Source organism: Anomaloglossus baeobatrachus, chromosome 9 (assembly GCF_048569485.1).
Source record: "Anomaloglossus baeobatrachus isolate aAnoBae1 chromosome 9, aAnoBae1.hap1, whole genome shotgun sequence".
In the NCBI taxonomy this organism is placed as follows: domain Eukaryota; kingdom Metazoa; phylum Chordata; class Amphibia; order Anura; family Aromobatidae; genus Anomaloglossus; species Anomaloglossus baeobatrachus.
In genome coordinates this window covers 79,397,486-79,417,600 of record NC_134361.1, presented here as the reverse complement: position 1 = coordinate 79,417,600, position 20,115 = coordinate 79,397,486, and the positions used below count along the sequence as shown (strand labels likewise).

Below are 20,115 nucleotides of genomic sequence, written 5' to 3'. Positions count from 1 at the left end.
CAGTAGTGCTTTAGAGCAAGTTGTCAACAAATGCTTTCCATATGGCTTGCATAATCTTTTCGGCTTATTGCCAGGCTCCATGTAAATCATCAACTATGCTTAATATCCCACAAGGAATACACATGTGCAGTCAACAACAATATCTGATATGTCCCATATTGTGGGGTTAGGCAGAGATTGAAGGCAAAAGTCTAAAAGGAAAAAAATAATTGCAATTACGTCAATTTCGTGGATTAGATATAAATTATAATATTAATTTTGGGTTTGCTGGTTGGGTTTACACAATGTGGCCATAATGTGATAGTGTGCACTGTGGCTGAGAAAACCATAACTCACCTTTTCCTGGTACTTGCTGTGGTTTTTCTGACAAATAAAGATGAAGCATATAAAAACCATGTATGTTACCAACAGATCTATGAGAAATTGTAACGCCTGCCTGGATCAACAGACTCAGATGGGATGTAATGGACAGGCTAGAGGGAAGCCACTCACCAAGCAGGACCCCCAGAACCCTGAAAACCTTTAACCCCTATACAGGGATTTGGAATTACACAGGGCCCTAGAGATCACTACCTGTGGAAGGCTGCAGTCCGAGAGAGTAGTCGTCAGGAAGGGTCAAACCAGGAATAGCAGAACAGGGACAGAATCGGCAGGCAAGGACGTAATCAGAAAACGTAGCAGAGGTCAAATCCGGATCGGGCAGCGAGGTACAAAAACAGCAGGCAGAAGGGTAGTCAAAACACGCAGAAGTCAGCACACAAGAATCACAAAACAGAATAGGGCGATCAGGAGCCAGGAAATCAGAACTATCTCTGGCAGAGGTCAGCAGACAGGAGGGGAACTAAGAAGGGTGTGGTGTCTTCCCATTGGCTGTAGCTGAATGCTGGCAACTTCAGCTGGAAGACACACGCCACCCACAGTCAGCCAGTGGTACTGCAGATCCCAAGATAACCCAGCCCAGTGGATGATCTGAGCCTGCGCCCACCGCTGCCGCTGGCATCGACTCCTCTCCCATCACCAGCACCATCCACGGCAGGAACACGGCGTCGCCTGGCAATTGGAGCAGAAGTCGCTGGAGCGGACTCCGGTGGTGACATAACAGAAATCTAGGAAAGTCAAGAGTGGGTTTGCCATGCAGTTTTTGACCGTGGGACACATCTATTGCCACAGCTGTAACATGTGAACCTAACCTAAGGCCCCCCATACTTAGATAGTATTTAGATGCTTAGATATAATTGATAGATGCTGGCCAAACACTCATTGGGCCAACATTTATCTCCCCGACTCTCCCATATGCAGGAAAGATCGGTCCTGGCAGATGCTGATCTCTAGAAAAAGAAAATGATCCTCTATTGGAAATCCAACTGACCGAGTTAAGAGATCCCCATACACATTATATAGCTGCTGGCCAAACAATTGTTAAGCCAATATCTATCTTCTGGAATCTCCCATATACAGGAAAGTTTGGTCCTCAATGATGCTTATCTCAAGAAGAACAGAAGGATCAGCCATTGGAAATCCAATGTGCCAAAACCACTGGGTCAAGAGCTCCCCATACATATTAGACTATTGGACAATTTGATAATATCAGAGGGTTCTACTGACTTTAGTCTAATGTGTTTGGGAGCCATAAGTTTCCTTTGTAAGGCCTCCTTCACACATCCATGTTAAACACTGACGTTTTGCACGGACCATGTTGAAGGTGCTGTGATTTTGGTACAAGTGTGTTCTCCATCTGCTTTCTGAGATAGCATATGGAGAGCAGGAACTTTTATACTCACCTGTCCCCGGCGCTGCTGTCTCCAGTGCTTCTACTTCTGGGTTTGTGGTGCAGTGAATATGCATGAGCAGCATGAGTGGGCCCGGAAGCAAGTGAGAGCAGAGCCGAAAACAGCAGTGCTGGAGACAGGTGAGTATAACATTTTTTAATTTTTATGTAACCTGTATTGTGCCCGGTACAAGTCACACAGATGTCACACGAATCACATCAGTGTGCGGTCCATGTGACATCAGTGCTGCCAGAGAAAAACTGACATGTCGCCATTTGGATCACACGGACACGCGTGTGCTCCACACGGACACATGTCCGTGTGAAAACACGGAGGTGTGCGCAGACTCATTGATTTTGATGGTTCTACGTGTGTCCGTGTCTCCGGTACATGTGAAAACGGATGTCACATGTACCGGGAATATGGACGTGTGAAGGAGGCTTAACAGAGTTTTTTAAGCAACTTTTATTACTGCAAAAATCTGTATATGGCTGCCATACCACGCATGAGAGTGCAGAGTTTGTGTGCAGAGACTGGGAAAGAAAGTGAAACAGACCATCTCCTCCTGTGATTAGGGCTCTCTGCACTTGAGGAATCCTGGGAGACAGTTGTCATTCTAGTTAGTATATACCCTCCCTGTAGTATCACTATCACATAGCCAGCACAAAATTTGTTTTATTACAACACATATTTGGTTTATTACTGCATATATCGATGTAAGGCTGACATACCTAGCATGAGGAGGCAAAGCTTGTGTGATGAGACAGGGAAAGAAAGTGAAACAGACCATCTCCTCATATGGTTAGTGCTCGCTGAACCTGGGGAATGCTGGGAGACAGTTGTAGTTCTAGTTAGTATATACCCTCCTTGTAATATCACTGTCACATAGCCTTCACAAAATTTGTTTTATTACTGCACAGATCGGTTTATGGCTGCCATATCACACATGAGGGGACGGAGCTTGTATGCAGAGACTGGGAAAGAAAGTGAAACAGACCATCTCCTCATGTGGTTAGTGCTCTCTGACACTGGGTAGTGCTGGGAGAGAGTTGTAGTTCTAGTTAGTATATACACTTCTTTGTAAAGATTAAGATTGCAGAGAAAAGGAGTTGGCTGCGTGATGGTTACTCCAGTTAGGTGGCTACATAGATGGCTTGACAGGTTAAAATCTGGTAATCCCAACACACGCTAATTCCAACCAGCTCTACTGAAACTATGTATTGGATTGTTGGAGTAATCTCACACATGAAGAACATAAGGGGCACTTTGCACACTACGACATCGCAAGCCGATGCTGCGATGCCGAGCGCGATAGTCCCCGCCCCCGTCGCAACTGCGATATCCTTGTGATAGCTGCCGTAGCGAACATTATTGCTACGGCAGCTTCACATGGACTCACCTGTCCTGCGACCGTCCCTCTGGCCGGCGACCTGCCTCCTTATTAAGGGGGCGGGTCGTGCTGCGTCACTGCGATGTCACACGGCAGGTGGCCAATAGGAGCAGAGGGGCGGAGATGAGCGGGATGTAAACATCCCGCCCACCTCCTTCCTTCCGCATATCCTACGGAAGCCGCGGTGACGCCGGTAGGAGATGTTCCTCGCTCCTGCGACTTCACACACAGTGATGTGTGCTGCCGCAGGAGCGAGGAACAACATCGGACCGTTGCGTCAGTGTAATTATGGATTTCGCCGACGCTGCACCGATGATACGATTACGACGATTAATCGTATCATCGAGCCTTTACACACTACGATGTCGCATGCGATGCCGGAAGTACGTCATTTTCAATTTGACCCCACCGACATCGCACCTGCGATGTTGTAGTGTGCAAAGCCCGCCTAAGAATTGCGATTCATCCTATTAATGGAGTGAATCCCAGGATGTCAGTGCCACAAGATAAAAGTGCTCACCACTTAGCCATCGTATTGCCCTGCACCATGATGTCTAACATTCCCCAAAGTGATATCAATTCCAGGTTGATTATGCTACACCATACTAAAATGTAATATCCGCTCCTCCATCTGAGCGTCTAAATTTCCACCTGTTCATTACACGGCGTGAGGCCATTTCCTTCCATCTTTTGAAAATCACTTTAAGTTGTGCTGAAAGATCTCGTTAATACTACATTATACTCCAAGGACTGGATGTGCTAAAATCTAATTCCGTTTTGTTCGAGATATTATCTTCTTCAATGGGCTTAAACAATAGCATTTAAGTGACCCACATTACATATGAATTAATTCTATAATTTAAAAGGCCACTTTTCCTCTTTCTTTTAGCTGATAAGAGTCTCAACATAAAAAGAAAAAGCTTTGGAATCGCTTGTAGCACTTTACCCTCGGGACTTTTTCCTGAAATAAGCAACCGTCAGTAGACTCTCAGGTTGCACGGAGTTAGACTGCTATTTTATTTCCTACTTTGATCAATCTATGTTGAAAAATATAATATTGCCTTAAAAAGTTTGACAAAAGTTTGTTCTTGCAGCTAAGAACTTTTTTGCAGGGATTTTTTTAATGTTATTACATGTGGTCGCTATCTAGCTTACATGAGTGTCCAGAGAAACCGGCAACTGTTGGGCGCACTTCATCCAATATCTGCTGTAAATGTACGATACAGGTGACACCCAAGTCTATCTGTAGTGACTGTAACATGCTTGTATGGCAGCAGTTTAACCCTTTATAATGTGGTGTCAATTCTGACAGTGGCTTTTCAAAGGTTGGACATGGAAGAGATGTCCATTTCAATGCCCATGGCCTACCCTCCTCCTGTAATGCTAAATTAATTCACTGCTCCCATAATATTTGACGTCCAAATTCTTTGGATTTGATGTTGGCGCTATGGGCTGTAGTGTAGTGGTAAAAACTCTTCACTTGTTCCGCTATGAATCCATACATAAAAGGGACTCTGTCGGCACAGAATGACTGTTCAAACCAAGTACAGGTGCTTGATGCTTTATGGCAGTGTCAATCATTTAAATACATCTTCCCCCTGCTTGTTTTCCTCCTATTCTGCCTTTCTCTGGCTCTATTTAGCCAGAACCATCAATTAAAGAAGAGGGGAGGGTGTAGATAGATGGAAAACAATCAAGTGGGAAGGTGCATGGCAATGATTAGCCCCGCCATGGTGCACCGAGCGCCTGTACTTGGTTTGAACATTCATTCTATGATGACAGAAATTTCAGTAGTGGACAACTCCTTTAAGTCAGACATCAACTGAGCTGATAATAACCTTTTAAAGGTTTATACATACTGTATGTGTTATGGTCTCCCAGGTGGATTGGACTGGCATAGGACTGGCATAGGGCTCTTTACATAAGTCCAACATTAAAAACAAGGGAGAAGAAAACAAGCCATTTGAAGGTGTTGAGAAGTAATGAGCATTCGTAAGAACGAATGAGGGAAAGGTACAAATATATGTGCTAGAACCAACCTTGAGCAAGGAGAATGCTTAATTTTCCTTTTTGTCATGTAACTAGTGATGAGCGGGCACTACCATGCTCGGTACTCATAACTAGTGATGAGCAAGCACTACCATGCTCGGTACTCATAACTAGTGATGAGCAAGCACTACCATGCTCGGTTGCTCGGTACTCATAACTAGTGATGAGTGAGCACTACCATGCTCGGTTGCTCGCTACTCATAACTAGTGATGAGCAAGCACTACCATGCTCAGATGCTCAGTAGTCATTAAAGCGGGCTTTACACGCTGTAACATCGCTAGCCGATGCTAGCGATGGCGAGTGTGATAGCACCCGCCCCTATCGTTATGCCGATATTTTGTGATCGCTGCCGCAGCGAACATTATCGCTACGGCAGCGTCACACGCGCACTTACCTGGTCGGCGGCGTCGCTGTGACTGCCGATCAATCCGTCCCTCAAGGGGGAGGGGCGTTCGGCATCACAGCGACGTCACCGCGACGTCACTAAGCGGACGGCCAATCAAAGCGGAGGGGCGGAGATGAGCGGGACGAACATCCCGCCCACCTCCTTCCTTCCTCATTGCTGGCGTGTGGCAAGTAAGGAGAGATTCCTCGTTCCTGCGGCGTCACACGTAGCGATGTGTGCTGCCGCAGGAACTAGGAACAACTTCGCCCACGCGACAGCAGCAATATTTGAGAATGGACCCCCATGTCAACAAGGAGCGATTTTGGACGTTTTTGCAACGATCCAAAATCGCTCCTAGGAGTCACACACAACGAGATCGCTACAGTGGTTGAATGTGCGTCACAAAATCCGTGACCCCAACGAGATCGCTGTAGTGATCTCGTAGCGTGTAAAGCCCGCTTAAGAGCAGTCCGATGCTTGGATCAGTGTGCCTCGAGCACCTCGGTGTAATGGAAATCAATGGGGGATTCAAGCATTTTTCCGGTAAATCTTACTGAAAATGCTTGAGTCCCCCATTGACTTCCATTAACTTGGTACACAAGTTGCACCCATCCAAGCATCCAACTGCTGTTAACGAGTACTGAACACCAAGCATGGTAGTGCTCACTCATCACTAATGTTTACATTTTGCCGTTTCCTTTTTTACTTGCTTAACATCATCACTGTCCCCTTTAGGGCTCACAATCTAGAATCCCTATCAGTAATGTCTTTTTACTGTGGGAGGAAACCGGAGAACTAGGAGGAAACCCACGCAAACACGGGGAGAACATACAAACTCCTTGCAGATGTTGTCATTGGTGGGATTTGAACCCAGGACCCCAGCGCTGCAAGCCTGCACTGCTAACCACTGAGCCACCGTGCCACCCTATATAGCTCTTGTATAATCTTATACTTCATGCATTAGTGACATACATGAGAAGGAAGGTTATTACACAAAAAATAGAATTGTTGCTGTCAGGTCCTCCACTGTGACATTTCTTTGCCACACATTCCATTTCTTTTGCAATGATGACCGATTTATTTTTCATGGTGCAGAGGGATCCAGGTTAGCTTATATCTCAATCTGCGACATTATGTGTTAACAGGCGCCTCAACAGCAAAGCTGTAGCAGCAACCAAGGACTCTGGAGCTCCTACAATCAAAATTATCTCCTGCCAGATCTCCTGCAACAGAGCCATCCTTCAGAGACTTCAGTCAATCAGCACAAAGCTCCTCAAAAAAGTCACAGTCCTCCGAACAAATCTCTGAATGATCAGGTGAAATCATTAAGTTTTATGTCGCGCACTACTTGTTCAGCCAAACAAGAAAGAGAGGGAGAGAATGATCTCTTGTCTTCCCTTTCACAGGTCACCTTTCGTACCTTATGTTACATGTTTTATATTTTCGGCAGAACAGATACTGTCAGAGCAGAAGACTGAGATCCAAGCAAATGCGTTTTTTTTGCAATTTAAAGAATACTTTACCATAAAGATTAAAATTTTGAGAATATATAGATTTCGGAATTTGGCCTCCTTTTTCAAGGCGACCTGTCACTCAAATCACACTGTCCAAACTATGGGCATCGTGATTCTGTGCTCCCAGCCAACTTCTCACCGCACCACTCCAGTTGATTAAGCCCCTTGGTGACCGGACCATTTTTGACCTTAATGACCAGGTCAAATTTTGGAAATCTGACTAGTATCCCTTTATGTGGTAACAACTCTGGAACGCTCCAACAAATCCCAGTGATTCTGAGATTATTTTTTGTGACACATTGTACTTTATAGTCAGAAAAACATGGCACTCTCAAAGTGCTTGCAAAATTTGTGAAATCTTAATATTCAATTTCTCACCAAACCAAAAACGCCAAGAAATGGGAATATAATGTGATGGCTAATTTTTGTGACCACTCTAAGGCGGGCTTTACATGTTGCGACATCGCTACCGATATATCGTCAGGGTCACGTCATTAGTGACGCACATCCAGCGTCAGTAGCGACATCGCAATGTGTAAATCCTAGGTGCGACGATCAACGAGCGCAAAAGCGTAAAAAAAATCGCTGATCTGTGTCACGTCATTCATTTTCATAATGTCGTTACTGCCGCAGATACGATGTTGTTTGTCATTCCTGCAGCACCACACTTCGCTGTGTGTGAAACCCGCAGGAGCGACAAACATCTCCTTACCTGCGTCCATCGGCAATGCGGAAGGGAGAAGGTGGGCGGGATCTTATGTCTCGCTCATCTCAACCCCTCCGCTTCTATTAGCTGGCCACTTAGTGACGTCGCTGTGACGCCAAACGCAATTCCCCCTTGAAGGAGGGATTGTTCGTCGGTCACAGCGATGTCGCCGACCAGGCATGTGCGTGTGAAGCTGCCGTAGCGATAATATTCGCTACGGCAGCAAGCAGCAGATATCGCATGTACGACGGGGGCGGGTGCTATCGCGCTCGAAATAGCTATGTCGCACCGTGTAAAGCCCGCCTAACATTTCGGACATATGAGCCTTGTTCACAGAGATACTGTCATAGGTGGTTCAATGTAGTATGCTGGCATAAAGAGGCAATGGGCTCAGGGTGTGCTCACTGTTGTAGTAGGAAAACCTTTCCTAAGCTTCTCAGGGGTATGTTCTTTTTTGCATTATGCCTTCTGCTTACAGGTCATTATTGATATACAGAGGTAAAAGCAGCTACCCCAGTGCAAAGATTTTTAAGATGGTGGAGCCTGTCTTCCCATTCTCAATATAGCTTTTGCTAAACCAGTCCGTGTGCTGTTGTATCTCAGTCTTGCTGGTGATTGTACTGCTTTGTGCGTGGAGTTGTTGTGGAATTCTCCCTATGTCTTGTTGTTCCCTCCTTGTTCTTATTTTCCTCCTACCTAAGCTCTTTTTGTCTTTTACCTCTGTGTATGTGTGTGTGTGTGTGTGCGTGTGTGTGTATATGTGTGTGTGTGTGTGTGTGTATGTGTATATGTGTGTGTGTATGTGTGTGTATATGTATGTGTGTGTATGTGTATATGTGTGTGTGTGTGTGTGTATGTGTGTATGTGTGTATATGTGTGTGTGTATGTGTGTGTGTGTGTATGTGTGTGTGTGTGTATGTGTGTGTATGTGTGTGTATGTGTGTGTGTATGTGTGTGTGTGTGTATGTGTGTGTATGTGTGTATGTGTGTGTGTGTGTATGTGTGTGTGTGTGTGTATGTGTGTGTGCGTGTGTGTATATGTGTGTGTATATGTGTGTGTATATATGTGTGGGTATATGTGTGTATATGTGTGTATATGTGTGTGTGTCTGTGTGTGTCTGTGTGTGTGCAGTGAGATAGAGATTTGGTTTCCCCTGTTTGTCTATTTCGGTTGGCGTTATCACTCCTGGCTCTGACAACCCCAGGTGTTGGGGGAAAAGGTATAAGATCAGGGATGATTAGGAGCAGGGCAAGGAAGGCGGCCCAGATATCCTCACTATCAGGGGTAACTCTGGGATTAGTGATAGCTAGGGTCCCCTAGGCTGAGGGCCAGTCTACGAGGCCTGGTCTCCTGTTATCTCCTTTCCAGCCATGACAATCTGCAGGCTTATAGCGTTCTTCACTTGACAGGTTCTCTTTAAGGCCTTATACACACATAAATGATTTTTCTCTTACATGAAAAAAAACACATCTGACTTTCATCTGTGTTTTTTAACCAAGAGTAAACAGAGTTTTTTCAGTGTGTCAGTTTTTAGCATCAGTGTTTCATCAGGGACTTTCTTGTATGCAAAAAACACAAAAAATTGCATATTATAAAGCTTCTTCTACTCATTGCAACGTTAAAAAACGGACAAACAGCACATGGATGGCAAATAATGATGTCCATGATTTTCACAGATTTATAAATTTGTAGGGGTGATTTTGATTCATGACTTGTGTGGCGCCCCTGACCTGGTCAGGCACCACTGAGTACTGCACCCATGCTGGGGACAGTACAATACAGGTAATCCAGAAGGCTGACAGGGGTGTGGAACACAGGCGCATAGTGATCAGGTCTCACACATGTACCCATGAGAGGACCCCTGGGGATCCCAGGAGGGGGCAAGCCTTCACCTTCACTGGAATAGTGGAGGGGGTAGAGTCTCCATCTCCTCTCAAGGGGTGTGGTAAGAGAATCTGGTTGCTAGGTGGCGTAGGCAAGAACAGGAGAGGAGGAGCAGTGAGTCGGTTAGAGCAGAACTCCATAGGGCTCAGTGAGGAGCAGACCTGTGGGGCTGTTGCTGTCTAACAGCGCCCGCGCAGTGGCTACAGACGGGGGAGAACGGTCAACTAGGAGTGCTGCCTGAAAGCCAGCTTCAGCTAGAGAGTGCAACGGAGTGGGAAGTAAGGAGACTGCTAGAGAGCACCAGGCCCAACCGGGCGGCAGATCCCGAAGCGAGGATAGATTCACCTTTCCCTGCTAAACCTGCCGGTGTGGGGCTCTTAAAGCCCACACCACAACACTACAAAAGCCGCAGCCACGTAACCACAAGTTAGGGCCCATAGGTCATAGGAGGCAAGAGGCTGGAGTGGCCTGGTCCGGGGAACAAGCACACGGCAAACAACAAGGGGAGAGAGGCTGCAGCATCTTCCCTGGGTGACCCCCATAGGGACTCAAAGTCGGGGTCACCCCAAACCACCAAGGGCTAAGGAAGGCAAGTCAGTAGTCACCCTCATAAGGTCAGCCTGAAGGATACCTGGTTCCTACCTGGTTCATCTCAGCTACGCCCGGGTTACTCACCCTGCCACCTGAAGTGAGTAAAAACCCTGAAAGACATCCTGCCTGTGTGGTCATTCTGCGACTTGTGGTACTACAAACCTACACAGGGCCCTGGGGCTTGCCTCACTCTCAGGAGGCTCCTACATCTAACTGCACACACCATCAGCCCCAGGCGACCCTCAACCTGCAGTGGCGGTCCCTACTGGCCGCAATACTGAGAGTGGCGTCACGATCAAAAACAGAAGATTTCCTACCAGTGACGGAGATCCAGCAACGTGGAGTCCCTGAAGGTAACGCACCGACACCGACACGGCACCTGCGGGGCTTCACACTTGATTTAAAAACAGACGTCTCTGGTTTTTTGTTTGTTTTTTTGTGGACTTACACTGAAAAATACAGATAAAGCAGATTGTGAATGAGGCCGATAACAGATTATAGGAAGTGGGGTGGGTCTTTGTCTCACTGCTTCCGTCTCTAATCTGTTAAATTCTTGGATATAATATACTGGGTGCAGAATTATTAGGCAAGTTGTATTTTAGCAGATTTTTTTTTATTATTGATTAACAACTATGTTCTCAATCAACTCAAAAGACTCAAATATCAAAGCTTAATATTCTTGGAAGCTGGAGTGGAGTTTTCTTAGATTTGGCTATCTTAGGAGGATATCTGTTTGTGCAGGTAACTATTACTGTGCAGAATTATTAGGCAACTTAATAAAAACCAAATATATTCCCATCTCACTTGTTTATTTTCACTAAGTAAAGCAATATAACTGCACAAAATTTAGAAATAAATATTTCTGACATGCAAAAACAAAACCCCCAAAAATTAGTGACCAATATAGCCACCTTTCTTTATGATGACAGTCAACAGCCTACCATACATAGATGTTTACCCTCAACATTGCATGCAGCAGCCACACCAGCCTCCAGACACTGTTCCGAGAGGTGTACTGTTTTCCCTCCCTGTAGATCTCACATTTTATGAGGGACCACAGGTTCTCTATGGGGTTCAGATCAGGTGAACAAGGGGGCCATGACATTATTTTTTCATCTTTTAGACCTTTACTGGCCAGCCATGCTGTGGAGTAATTGGTTGCATGTGATGGAGCATTGTCCTGCATGAAAATTATGGGGGTTTTTTAACGATACCGACTTCTTCCTGTACCACTGCTTGAAGAAGTTGCCTTCCAGATTTGGCATTAGGTCTGGGAGTTGAGCTTCACTCCATCCTCAACCCGAAAAGGTCCCACAAGTTAATTTTTGATGATACCAGCCCATACCAGTACCCCACCTCCACCTTGCTGGCGTCTGAGTCGGAGTGGAGCTCTCTGCCCTTTACAGATCCAGCCTCTGGCCCATTCATCTGGCCCATCAAGAGTCACTCTCATCTCATCAGTCCATAAAACCTTTGAAAAATCAGTCTTAAGATATTTCTTGGCCCAGTTTTATCTTATGTTTCTTGTTCAAAGGTGGTCGTTTTTCAGCCTTCCTTACCTTGGCCATGTCCCTGAGTATGGCACACCTTGTGCTTTTTGATACTCCAGTAATGTTGCAGCTCTGAAATATGGCCAAACTGGTGGCAAATGGCATCTTGGCAGCTTCACGCTTGATTTTCCTCAATTCATGGGCAGTTATTTTGCACCTTTTTTGCCCAACACGCTTCTTGCGACCCTGTTGGCTATTTGCCATGAAACGCTTGATTGTTCGGTGATCACGCTTTAAAAGTTTGGCAATTTCAAGACCGCTGCATCCCTCTGCAAGACATCTCACAATTTTGGACTTTTGGAGTCCGTCAAATCTCTCTTCTGACCCATTTTGCCAAAGGAAAGGAAGTTGCCTAATAATTAAGCACCCCTTATATATGGTGTTGATGTCATTACACCGCACCCCTCCTCATTACAGAGACGCACATCACCGGATTTACTTAATTGGTAGTTGGCTCTCAAGCCTATACAGGTTGGAGTAGGACGACATGTATAAAGAGGATCATGTGATCAAAATACTCATTTGCCTAATAATTCTGCACACAGTGTAGAGACTTTCAGTTATGGACAAGTGAGTCAATGGGTAAAGCATGCTGTAAAGTTAAAGGGAACCTGTCAGGGGCAATATGTACCCAGAACCATGAGCAGTTCTGGGTGCATATTGCTAATCCCCGCCTAGAAGTCCTTGTATACACTTGTATAGATAAAGAGATCTTTAGAAAAAGTATTTCTAAAGATGTTTTATCTTATGCAAATGAGTCATTATTTCCCCCATCTAGTCAGCCCTCTTAGCATGGTAGTATGCCCACAGGGGTGTGCTAACATGCTAATAAATACACAGCAATGCCACACATATTTCACTGTTCATGGCGGCCGGCGGAGGATGGATGCACACTGGGCATGATCTGGAGTACCCGAGGCTTCCGATCATGCGCACTAAACTGATGCCGGGTATAAGCTTCCCAGCTTCAGTGAGGTACAGTGCACATGACCGGAAGTGCTGGGGACTCCGGATCACGAGCAGTGCGCATCCTTCCTCCGCCGGCAGCCATGAACAGTGAGGTATGTGCGGCGTCCCTGCATATTCATTAGGCATGTACTGCATGTACACCCACAGGGGGTGTGTTACCATGCTATGTGGGCTAACTAGCTAGGAGGAGAAACACCCTGGGACTAGTCCCTGCACTTATTAGCATAAGATAAAAGATCTTTAGAAATACTTTTCTAAAGATCTCGTTATCTATGCTAGTGTATACAGGGACAGGAAAGCTGGGGTCACACTAAACGACAGCGACGTCGCTGTTACGTCACCATTTTCTGTGACGTAGCAGCGACCTTGTAAGTCGCTGTTATGATTGCTGCTTAGCTGTCAAACACAGCAGAAGCAGCGATCATAACGACACGCGTCGCTGTGCTGCAACATGTGCAGAGAGCAGGGAGCCGCGCACACTGCTTAGCGCTGGCTCCTTGCTCTCCTAGCTACAGTACACATCGGGTTAATTACACGATGTGTACTGCAGCTACATGTGCAGAGAGCAGGAGCCGGCGCTGGCAGCGTGAGAGCGGCGGAGGCTGGTAACGAAGGTAAATATCGGGTAACCACCTTGGTTACCCGATGTTTACCTTGGTTACAGCTTTCCGCAGCTGCCAGATGCCGGCTCCTGCTCCCTGCTCGCTTCATTTCGTCACTCTCTTGCTGTCACACACAGTGATCTGTGCGTCACAGCGGGAGAGCGACGACCAAAAAATGAAGCTGGACATTCAGCAACGAGCGGCGACCTCACAGCAGGGGCCAGCTCATTGCTGGACGTCACACACAGCGACAGCGACGGGACGTCGCTGCAACGTCACAGAAAATGGTGACGTAGCAGCGACGTCGTTGTCGTTGTCGCTGTGTGTGACACCACCATTTGGCAGGGATTACTAATATGCACCAGAACTACTTGTGGTACTGGGTGCATGCTGCACCTGGCAGGTTCTCTTTAAGGGAAAGGAAGTCCCAGTACCTACGGTGCTGTCAGAATGCCAATGAACTCTAAAAAGGTGGATAGAGAGTTAAAGAGAAGAGATTTGTGTGCAGAGACAAGTTACCTTTCAGTATTTCTATCTTACACATTAATGGCATAGTCATGAGATATGCTGTTAATGCCGAAAAGGTTTGAATTTACTCTCTGAGAGCCTGAATTTGGGACAATATCAATCCCATCATCCTTTTTACGTGACCTTTTTTACCACTATATTTAGTGAACATTCAACATGTGCTGCTTTGTATGATGTTTTTGTATCCCGTGAGCAAGTGGGACAACCCCTCTATTGAATACGTAGAATAGGGGAAAAGTGGTTCACAAGACGGGTTTCTCTTTTTGACCCCCCATACTCGTGAACACTTGGCTTAGCCAAGTATTTATTTATTATTAATTATTATTATTATTATTTATTTATAGAGCACCATTGATTCCATGGTGCTGAACATGAGAAGGGGGTTACATACAGAATACATATATGTTACAATAGACAGACTAGTACAGAGGGAAGGGGGCCCTGCCCTTGCGGGCTTACATTCTATAGGATTTTGGGGAGGAGACACTAGGTGGGGTGTAGGTGGGGCGGCAGCTCCGCACGGTGGTCGGATGGCAGCTCCGCACGGTGGTGGGGCGGCAGCTCCGCACGGAGGTCGGGCGGCAGCTCCGCACAGTGGTGGGGCGGCAGTGGGGTCATTGAGTACTCATATATTCTCTATAGGAAGAGCCTGGAGGTCTCTATACATTGTATATGGGCAGCGAGTCCCACCATAAGGGCTCTGATGACTAATTTGTACGGGGGGCTTTACACCACCCCTTCCATAGAATTAAACATTCCTACTCAGCCATTCCAAGTGTATTTCTTTATTGTGTTAGTTGGGGGTCCAGCAGTCATCGTATCTATATGTGTCAAATTTAAGAAATGGCTGAATAAATACCATAAGAACTTAATATCATGCAAAAGCAACAGGCTGGAAAATTATTTTCATATGTTTCATACTTTAAAAAAAAAAACTTTTCCAGTAAAAGTGACTTTTGTTATAATTAATAAATAAAATCAAAGATAATATAAATATAGAGCTAGAATTTAAAAAAAAAAAGTATTTGAATAAATGTAAAAATAGATAATTTACATAGTACAGAAATCTGTTTGCTTCACAAAGGTGTCAGAAGAGAGGCGCAGAAATTCAGTTGCTGAATGGCGTGTGTATGAAGGTTACACATATACGGATTTAGTTGAGCTGTTGATGTTGCTGGCGTACTTTATATACTGTTATTATAGGTTGAGACTGAGGCGGAAACTCTTCATTAATAACTGTCACAATAGTGACATCTATAGGCTGCCAGGAGTCATTACTCCAATCCGTATTACAGCACTTTGCATATAGCAGCAGTAAAACTACCACCGTTTACTAAGGAAATGAGAACGTTTAACACCAAGAGTGCAAAATCTCTTCTGATCGAGGGCCACACTTTTTAGGGCAGCAATCTAATATATAAAGCTGAGTGTATGTATGTCTGTGTGTCTGTCTGTGTGTCTGTCTGTGTGTCTGTCCGTGTGCAGGGCTGCCACTAGGAATTTCAGGGCCCCACACTGGCAAAAGTTCGGGGCCCCCTTGAGGCTCCGCCCCAGCTCCGCCTCCACCCCAGCTCCGCCTCCACTCCACGAATCTTCCATAGTCTCACCGCCACTCTTGGAAAACTTCTCTTCTGCACTACAGCCTCACCAATCACACATTAACCCTTTACACTGAACACCGTGTCACACACACAGACATCAGATTTTGTTTTGGCCAGAAGATTTTTGTAAGCCTGCCTCCACAACAAGGCAGACTCTTTTGGCCGGGCCCTACTCTATTCTAACTTTTTTTTTTCTTTTTAAATCTAACTTCTTTGGTATATATTTATTTTTGGTATATCTATTTTTTTTCTTTAAGGGAATGTGTCACATACAAGTTTTAAAGTAATTGAAACCAAATTGTGATAATGCTGACTTGTGGATTTAGACCTGACAACCCCTTCAAAGGGAATCTGTCACCAGGATTTTAACACCTAATCTGAGCGCAGCATAACATAGGGGAAGAGATCCTGATTCCAGCGATTGTCACTTATTGGGCTGCTTAGTATAGTTTTGATAACATCACTGGTTAATCAGCAGGAGATTATCATTACAGGACTATTGGGTGTGTTGCAGGTAGTCCAGCATATTCATGAGCTCTGTATAACTGCTAGATCTGCAGCAGAGAAAACATTGATTTTATTACAATGAAAGCAAACAGCCCAGTAAGTGACACATCGCTGGAATCAGGATATCTGTTTCTACTTTATGCTGCTCTCAGATGGGGGGAGCAAAAACCTGCTGACAGAGTCCCTTTAAGGCTCTTTCAGCAGATAGATAGAATCATAGATAGATAGATATGTGGCGCCCCTGTGGCTTCAGTCACCACAGGGTACTGCACCTCACTTAAGGTGCAGTACTCATCCTGGATCCAGAGGAGGTCGGTACCAGTTCCACAACACAAAACTCATATACACAACCAGGTTGCCCTCCCCATTGGGGACCAGGCTAGGGTCGGGTCTTAAGGTAGTCACCAAACATGGGGGGGTGGCCACCCACTAGTGACAGGGAACCGGGGGAGGAGCAGCCACCAGGGGGACTTAGGAGCTTACACAACAGTTAGAGTGTTCTCCAGCAGGAGAGAACAGGAGTGGGACCGGTGCGGTTCAGGGTGCAGAGCTTTAGGGTGGAACAGACTTCACGTTGTATCACCAGAATCTGTAGAACAGGGGGATTGCAAGTCCCTTTGACCAACACGAGATTCCGGAGCACAGTGCCACATAGGGTCCGGAGTCGTGATTACAGTCAAGCCCCACAGCGGCCCCGCGTCACCTACACACGGGACAGGAGCTAACACTACACAAACCGGGGTCCCCAAGCAGCTTCAGGCCACGGGGATCCATCTGTAAAGGCGCAAGAAGGAAGGGCCCATCGACCACCGTACCGGTTCTAACCTCCAACAGATCTGGGATCAGCTGGGGCCCATCACGGCTGGAACCACAGCAGCTGATTCAGCCTTTTGATTGCCGTCGCCCCAGGCTTCAGCGCCAACGGCCACTACTCTCCTCATCATCCTCCCCGTGGCCCCGCTCCACCTGCGGGGAGCAGAACCATCCTTGCTGCAACACCATCCGCCCCGGAGGACAGAGACAGCAGCGGCGGCTAATCCCTGGCCACGTACCACAGGAAGCGTCACAAGACTATCATCCTCATCATTTCCCCACCATCATCCAAATCCCCTTTTACTGTACACCTCTAGGCCACAAAGCTGGGCAGGACCACCTGTCATATCCCCCTGATCCGAGATCACCGGCCCGGCGACGAGTAACATTTAACCCCTGCCCGTGGGTGCTACATATAGATGAGAGACGGATGGACAGAGGGACGGATGGCCAGAGGGACGGAGGGATGGTGGGGGGAGTCACAGCAGGTGTGGGGGGATCACAGCAGGTGTGGGGGGGTCACATCAGGCGGGGGGGTCACAGCAGGTGTGGGGGGATCACAGCAGGTGGGGGGGTCACAGCAGGTGGGGGGGGTCACAGCAGGTGGGGGGGTAACAGCAGGTGGGAGGTCACAGCAGGTGGGGGGGTCACAGCAGGTGTGGGGGGGTCACAGTAGGTGGGGGGTCACAGCAGGTGGGGGGGTCACAGCAGGTGGGGGGGTCACAGCAGGTGGGGGGGGGTCACAGTAGGTGGGGGGGTCACAGCAGGTGGGGGGGGTCACAGCAGGTGAGAGGTGGAGAGGGGGCAGCAGATGAGGGAGGGGGGCGGCGGCTGATGAGGGAGGGGGAAGCAGAAGATGGGTTCAGTGCTGCTGGATCAGGGGCAGTCACTGCTGCAGCCGGCAGCTGAAGGGTGGGGGCTGGGGCAATGGCGGCGGCTGAAAGGAGACAGTGTCTGTAACTTACCGATCGCTCCCATCACCTTCCACAGACTCCGGAGTGAAGCTGAGGGGGGCGGTCTCCAGCCCCAGATCCACAGTGATTGGAGAGATCGGTCACAAGGCCGGTCTCTCCAATCAGAGCTGGGGGCGGGTGAAACTGAGGTCACCCAGCTCCAGCCAATGATCAGTGCTACAGCTGCACTGATATGGCTGGATTTCAATGTTTCAGACATTTTCAATGGCTGAAACATTACAGTGGCTGTGATTGGCTGAGCGGCGTTCGTCAGCCAATCACAGCCTCCTGAGGTCAGGCAGGGCCCCTCCTCCCCGAATCTAAGGTATTTGCAGCGATCGCAGCCACCGGGGCCGCGATCTCACCATGACGTACTGGCTACGTCATAGGTCCTTAAGTACCAGGGAGCTATGACGTACCCAGTACGTTTTCAGGCTCTAGGGGCCCGCTCCCGCTTGGGGCCCCTGTGCGACTGCAGGTGCTGTCAGTGCAACGTCCCCACCCCCTGCCCATGGGGCCCGGTGAGCAGAGAAATAAAAGGGGAGGGGCCCGGGCTGTCAGCGTGTCCGAGCCCCGCCTCCTGCTCACTGCACGGCCAGCCCGCCCTGCAAAGTGTACTGTGAACGCCCCGTGGCCTGGGGCCCGGGGAGAAGAGGAAGGAAAGGGGAGGGGCCTGTCAGCATGTCCGGGTCCCCCCCCTGCCTCTTGCTCACCGGGCCCGCTACAGGAGTTCCAGTAGTAATGCCCTGATGGCGGCCCTGTGTGTGTGTCCGCTGAAGGAATCCGCACCGTCTCATTTACAATCATGAAATTTTGCACAGACGCCTCATGTGACTCAAGGAACGTCATAGACTATGTTTTGATGGGAAAATTTAACACCGCGCTTTACAGTTACTCTCCACAAAACCTGCCTCCATTAAAGTCAATGGAGCTGGGAGCTACAGGTCATTAATAGGAGCTGTGATTGGTTGCTATAGGCAATGAAGAACATTCTTAGTATAAGAAGCTTATGTGTGAGGTAATATGATGTTGGTGGGGAGACGGATGGAGAGAGACAACGAATGAGACAGAGAGACGGGGAAAGAGACAGAGACAGACAAGGAAAGAGACAGAGACAGACGGGGAAAGAGACAGACAGGGAAAGAGACAGACGAGGAAAGAGACAGACGGGGAAAGAGATAGATCTGGAGCAAGTCAGATGAGAAAGAGACAGACGGGAAAAGAGACAGATGGGGAAAGAGACAGACGGGGAAAGAGACAGACGGGGAAAGAGACAGACGGGGAAAGAGACAGAGGGGGAAAGAGACAGACGGGGAAAGAGACAGACGGGGAAAGAGACAGACAGGGAAAGAGACAGACGGGGAAAGAGACAGACGGGGAAAGAGACAGACGGGGAAAGAGACAGACGGGGAAAGAGACAGACAGGGAAAGAGACCGTCGGGGAAAGAGACCGTCGGGGAAAGAGACCGTCGGGGAAAGAGACCGTCGGGGAAAGAGACAGACGGGGAAAGAGACAGACCTGGAACGAGACAGATGGGGAAAAAGACAGACCTAAAACAAGACAGACGGGGAAAGAAACAGACCTGGAATGAGACAGATGGGGAAAGAGACAGACGGGGAAAGAGATGGATGGGGAAAAAGACAGACAGGGAAAGAGACAGACAGGGGAAAAGACAGACGGGGAAAAAGACAGGCCTGGAATGAGACAGATGGGGAAAGAGATGGACCTGGAACGAGACAGATGGGGAAAGAGACGTACTGGGAAAAAGACGTACTGGGAAAGAGACGTACTGGGAAAGAGACATACTGGGAAAGAGACAGATCCAGAAAGAGACAGACGGGGAAAGAGACAGACCTGGAACGAGACAGACGGGGAAAGAGACAGACCTGGAACGAGACAGACGGGGAAAGAGACAGACCTGGAACGAGACAGACAGGGAAAGAGACAGACAGACACAGAGAAAGAGACAGACAGACACAGAGAGACAGACAGACACAGAGAGAGAGACAGACAGTCACAGAGAGAAAGACAGACAGACACAGAAAGACAAAGAGATAGAGACACAGACACAAATAGAGAGACAGACACAGAGATAGGCAGACAGAGAGATAGAGACAGAGAGACAGACATGGATAAAGATAGAGACAGATGGATAGAGACAGAGAGAGACAGACAGACAGAGATAGACAGGCAGGGAAAGAGACAGACAGAGAGACAGACAGATAGACAGAGACAGACAGACACAAAGAGATAGACAGAGACAGTTACTATCCCGGGAAATGCCGGATACTACAGGTAGTA

At 47.5% G+C, this 20,115-nt stretch overlaps 1 protein-coding gene across 1 annotated transcript in view; it reads left to right on the top strand.

The window, feature by feature from the left end:
* Positions 1 to 20,115, top strand: part of NRK (Nik related kinase) — a 432,773-nt gene that overhangs the window by 291,162 nt on the left and 121,496 nt on the right. The window contains exon 23 of the mRNA XM_075323819.1: positions 6,740 to 6,910. Coding sequence (XP_075179934.1) covers positions 6,740 to 6,910 — 171 coding nt within the window. The remainder of the gene's footprint in view (positions 1 to 6,739; positions 6,911 to 20,115) is intronic.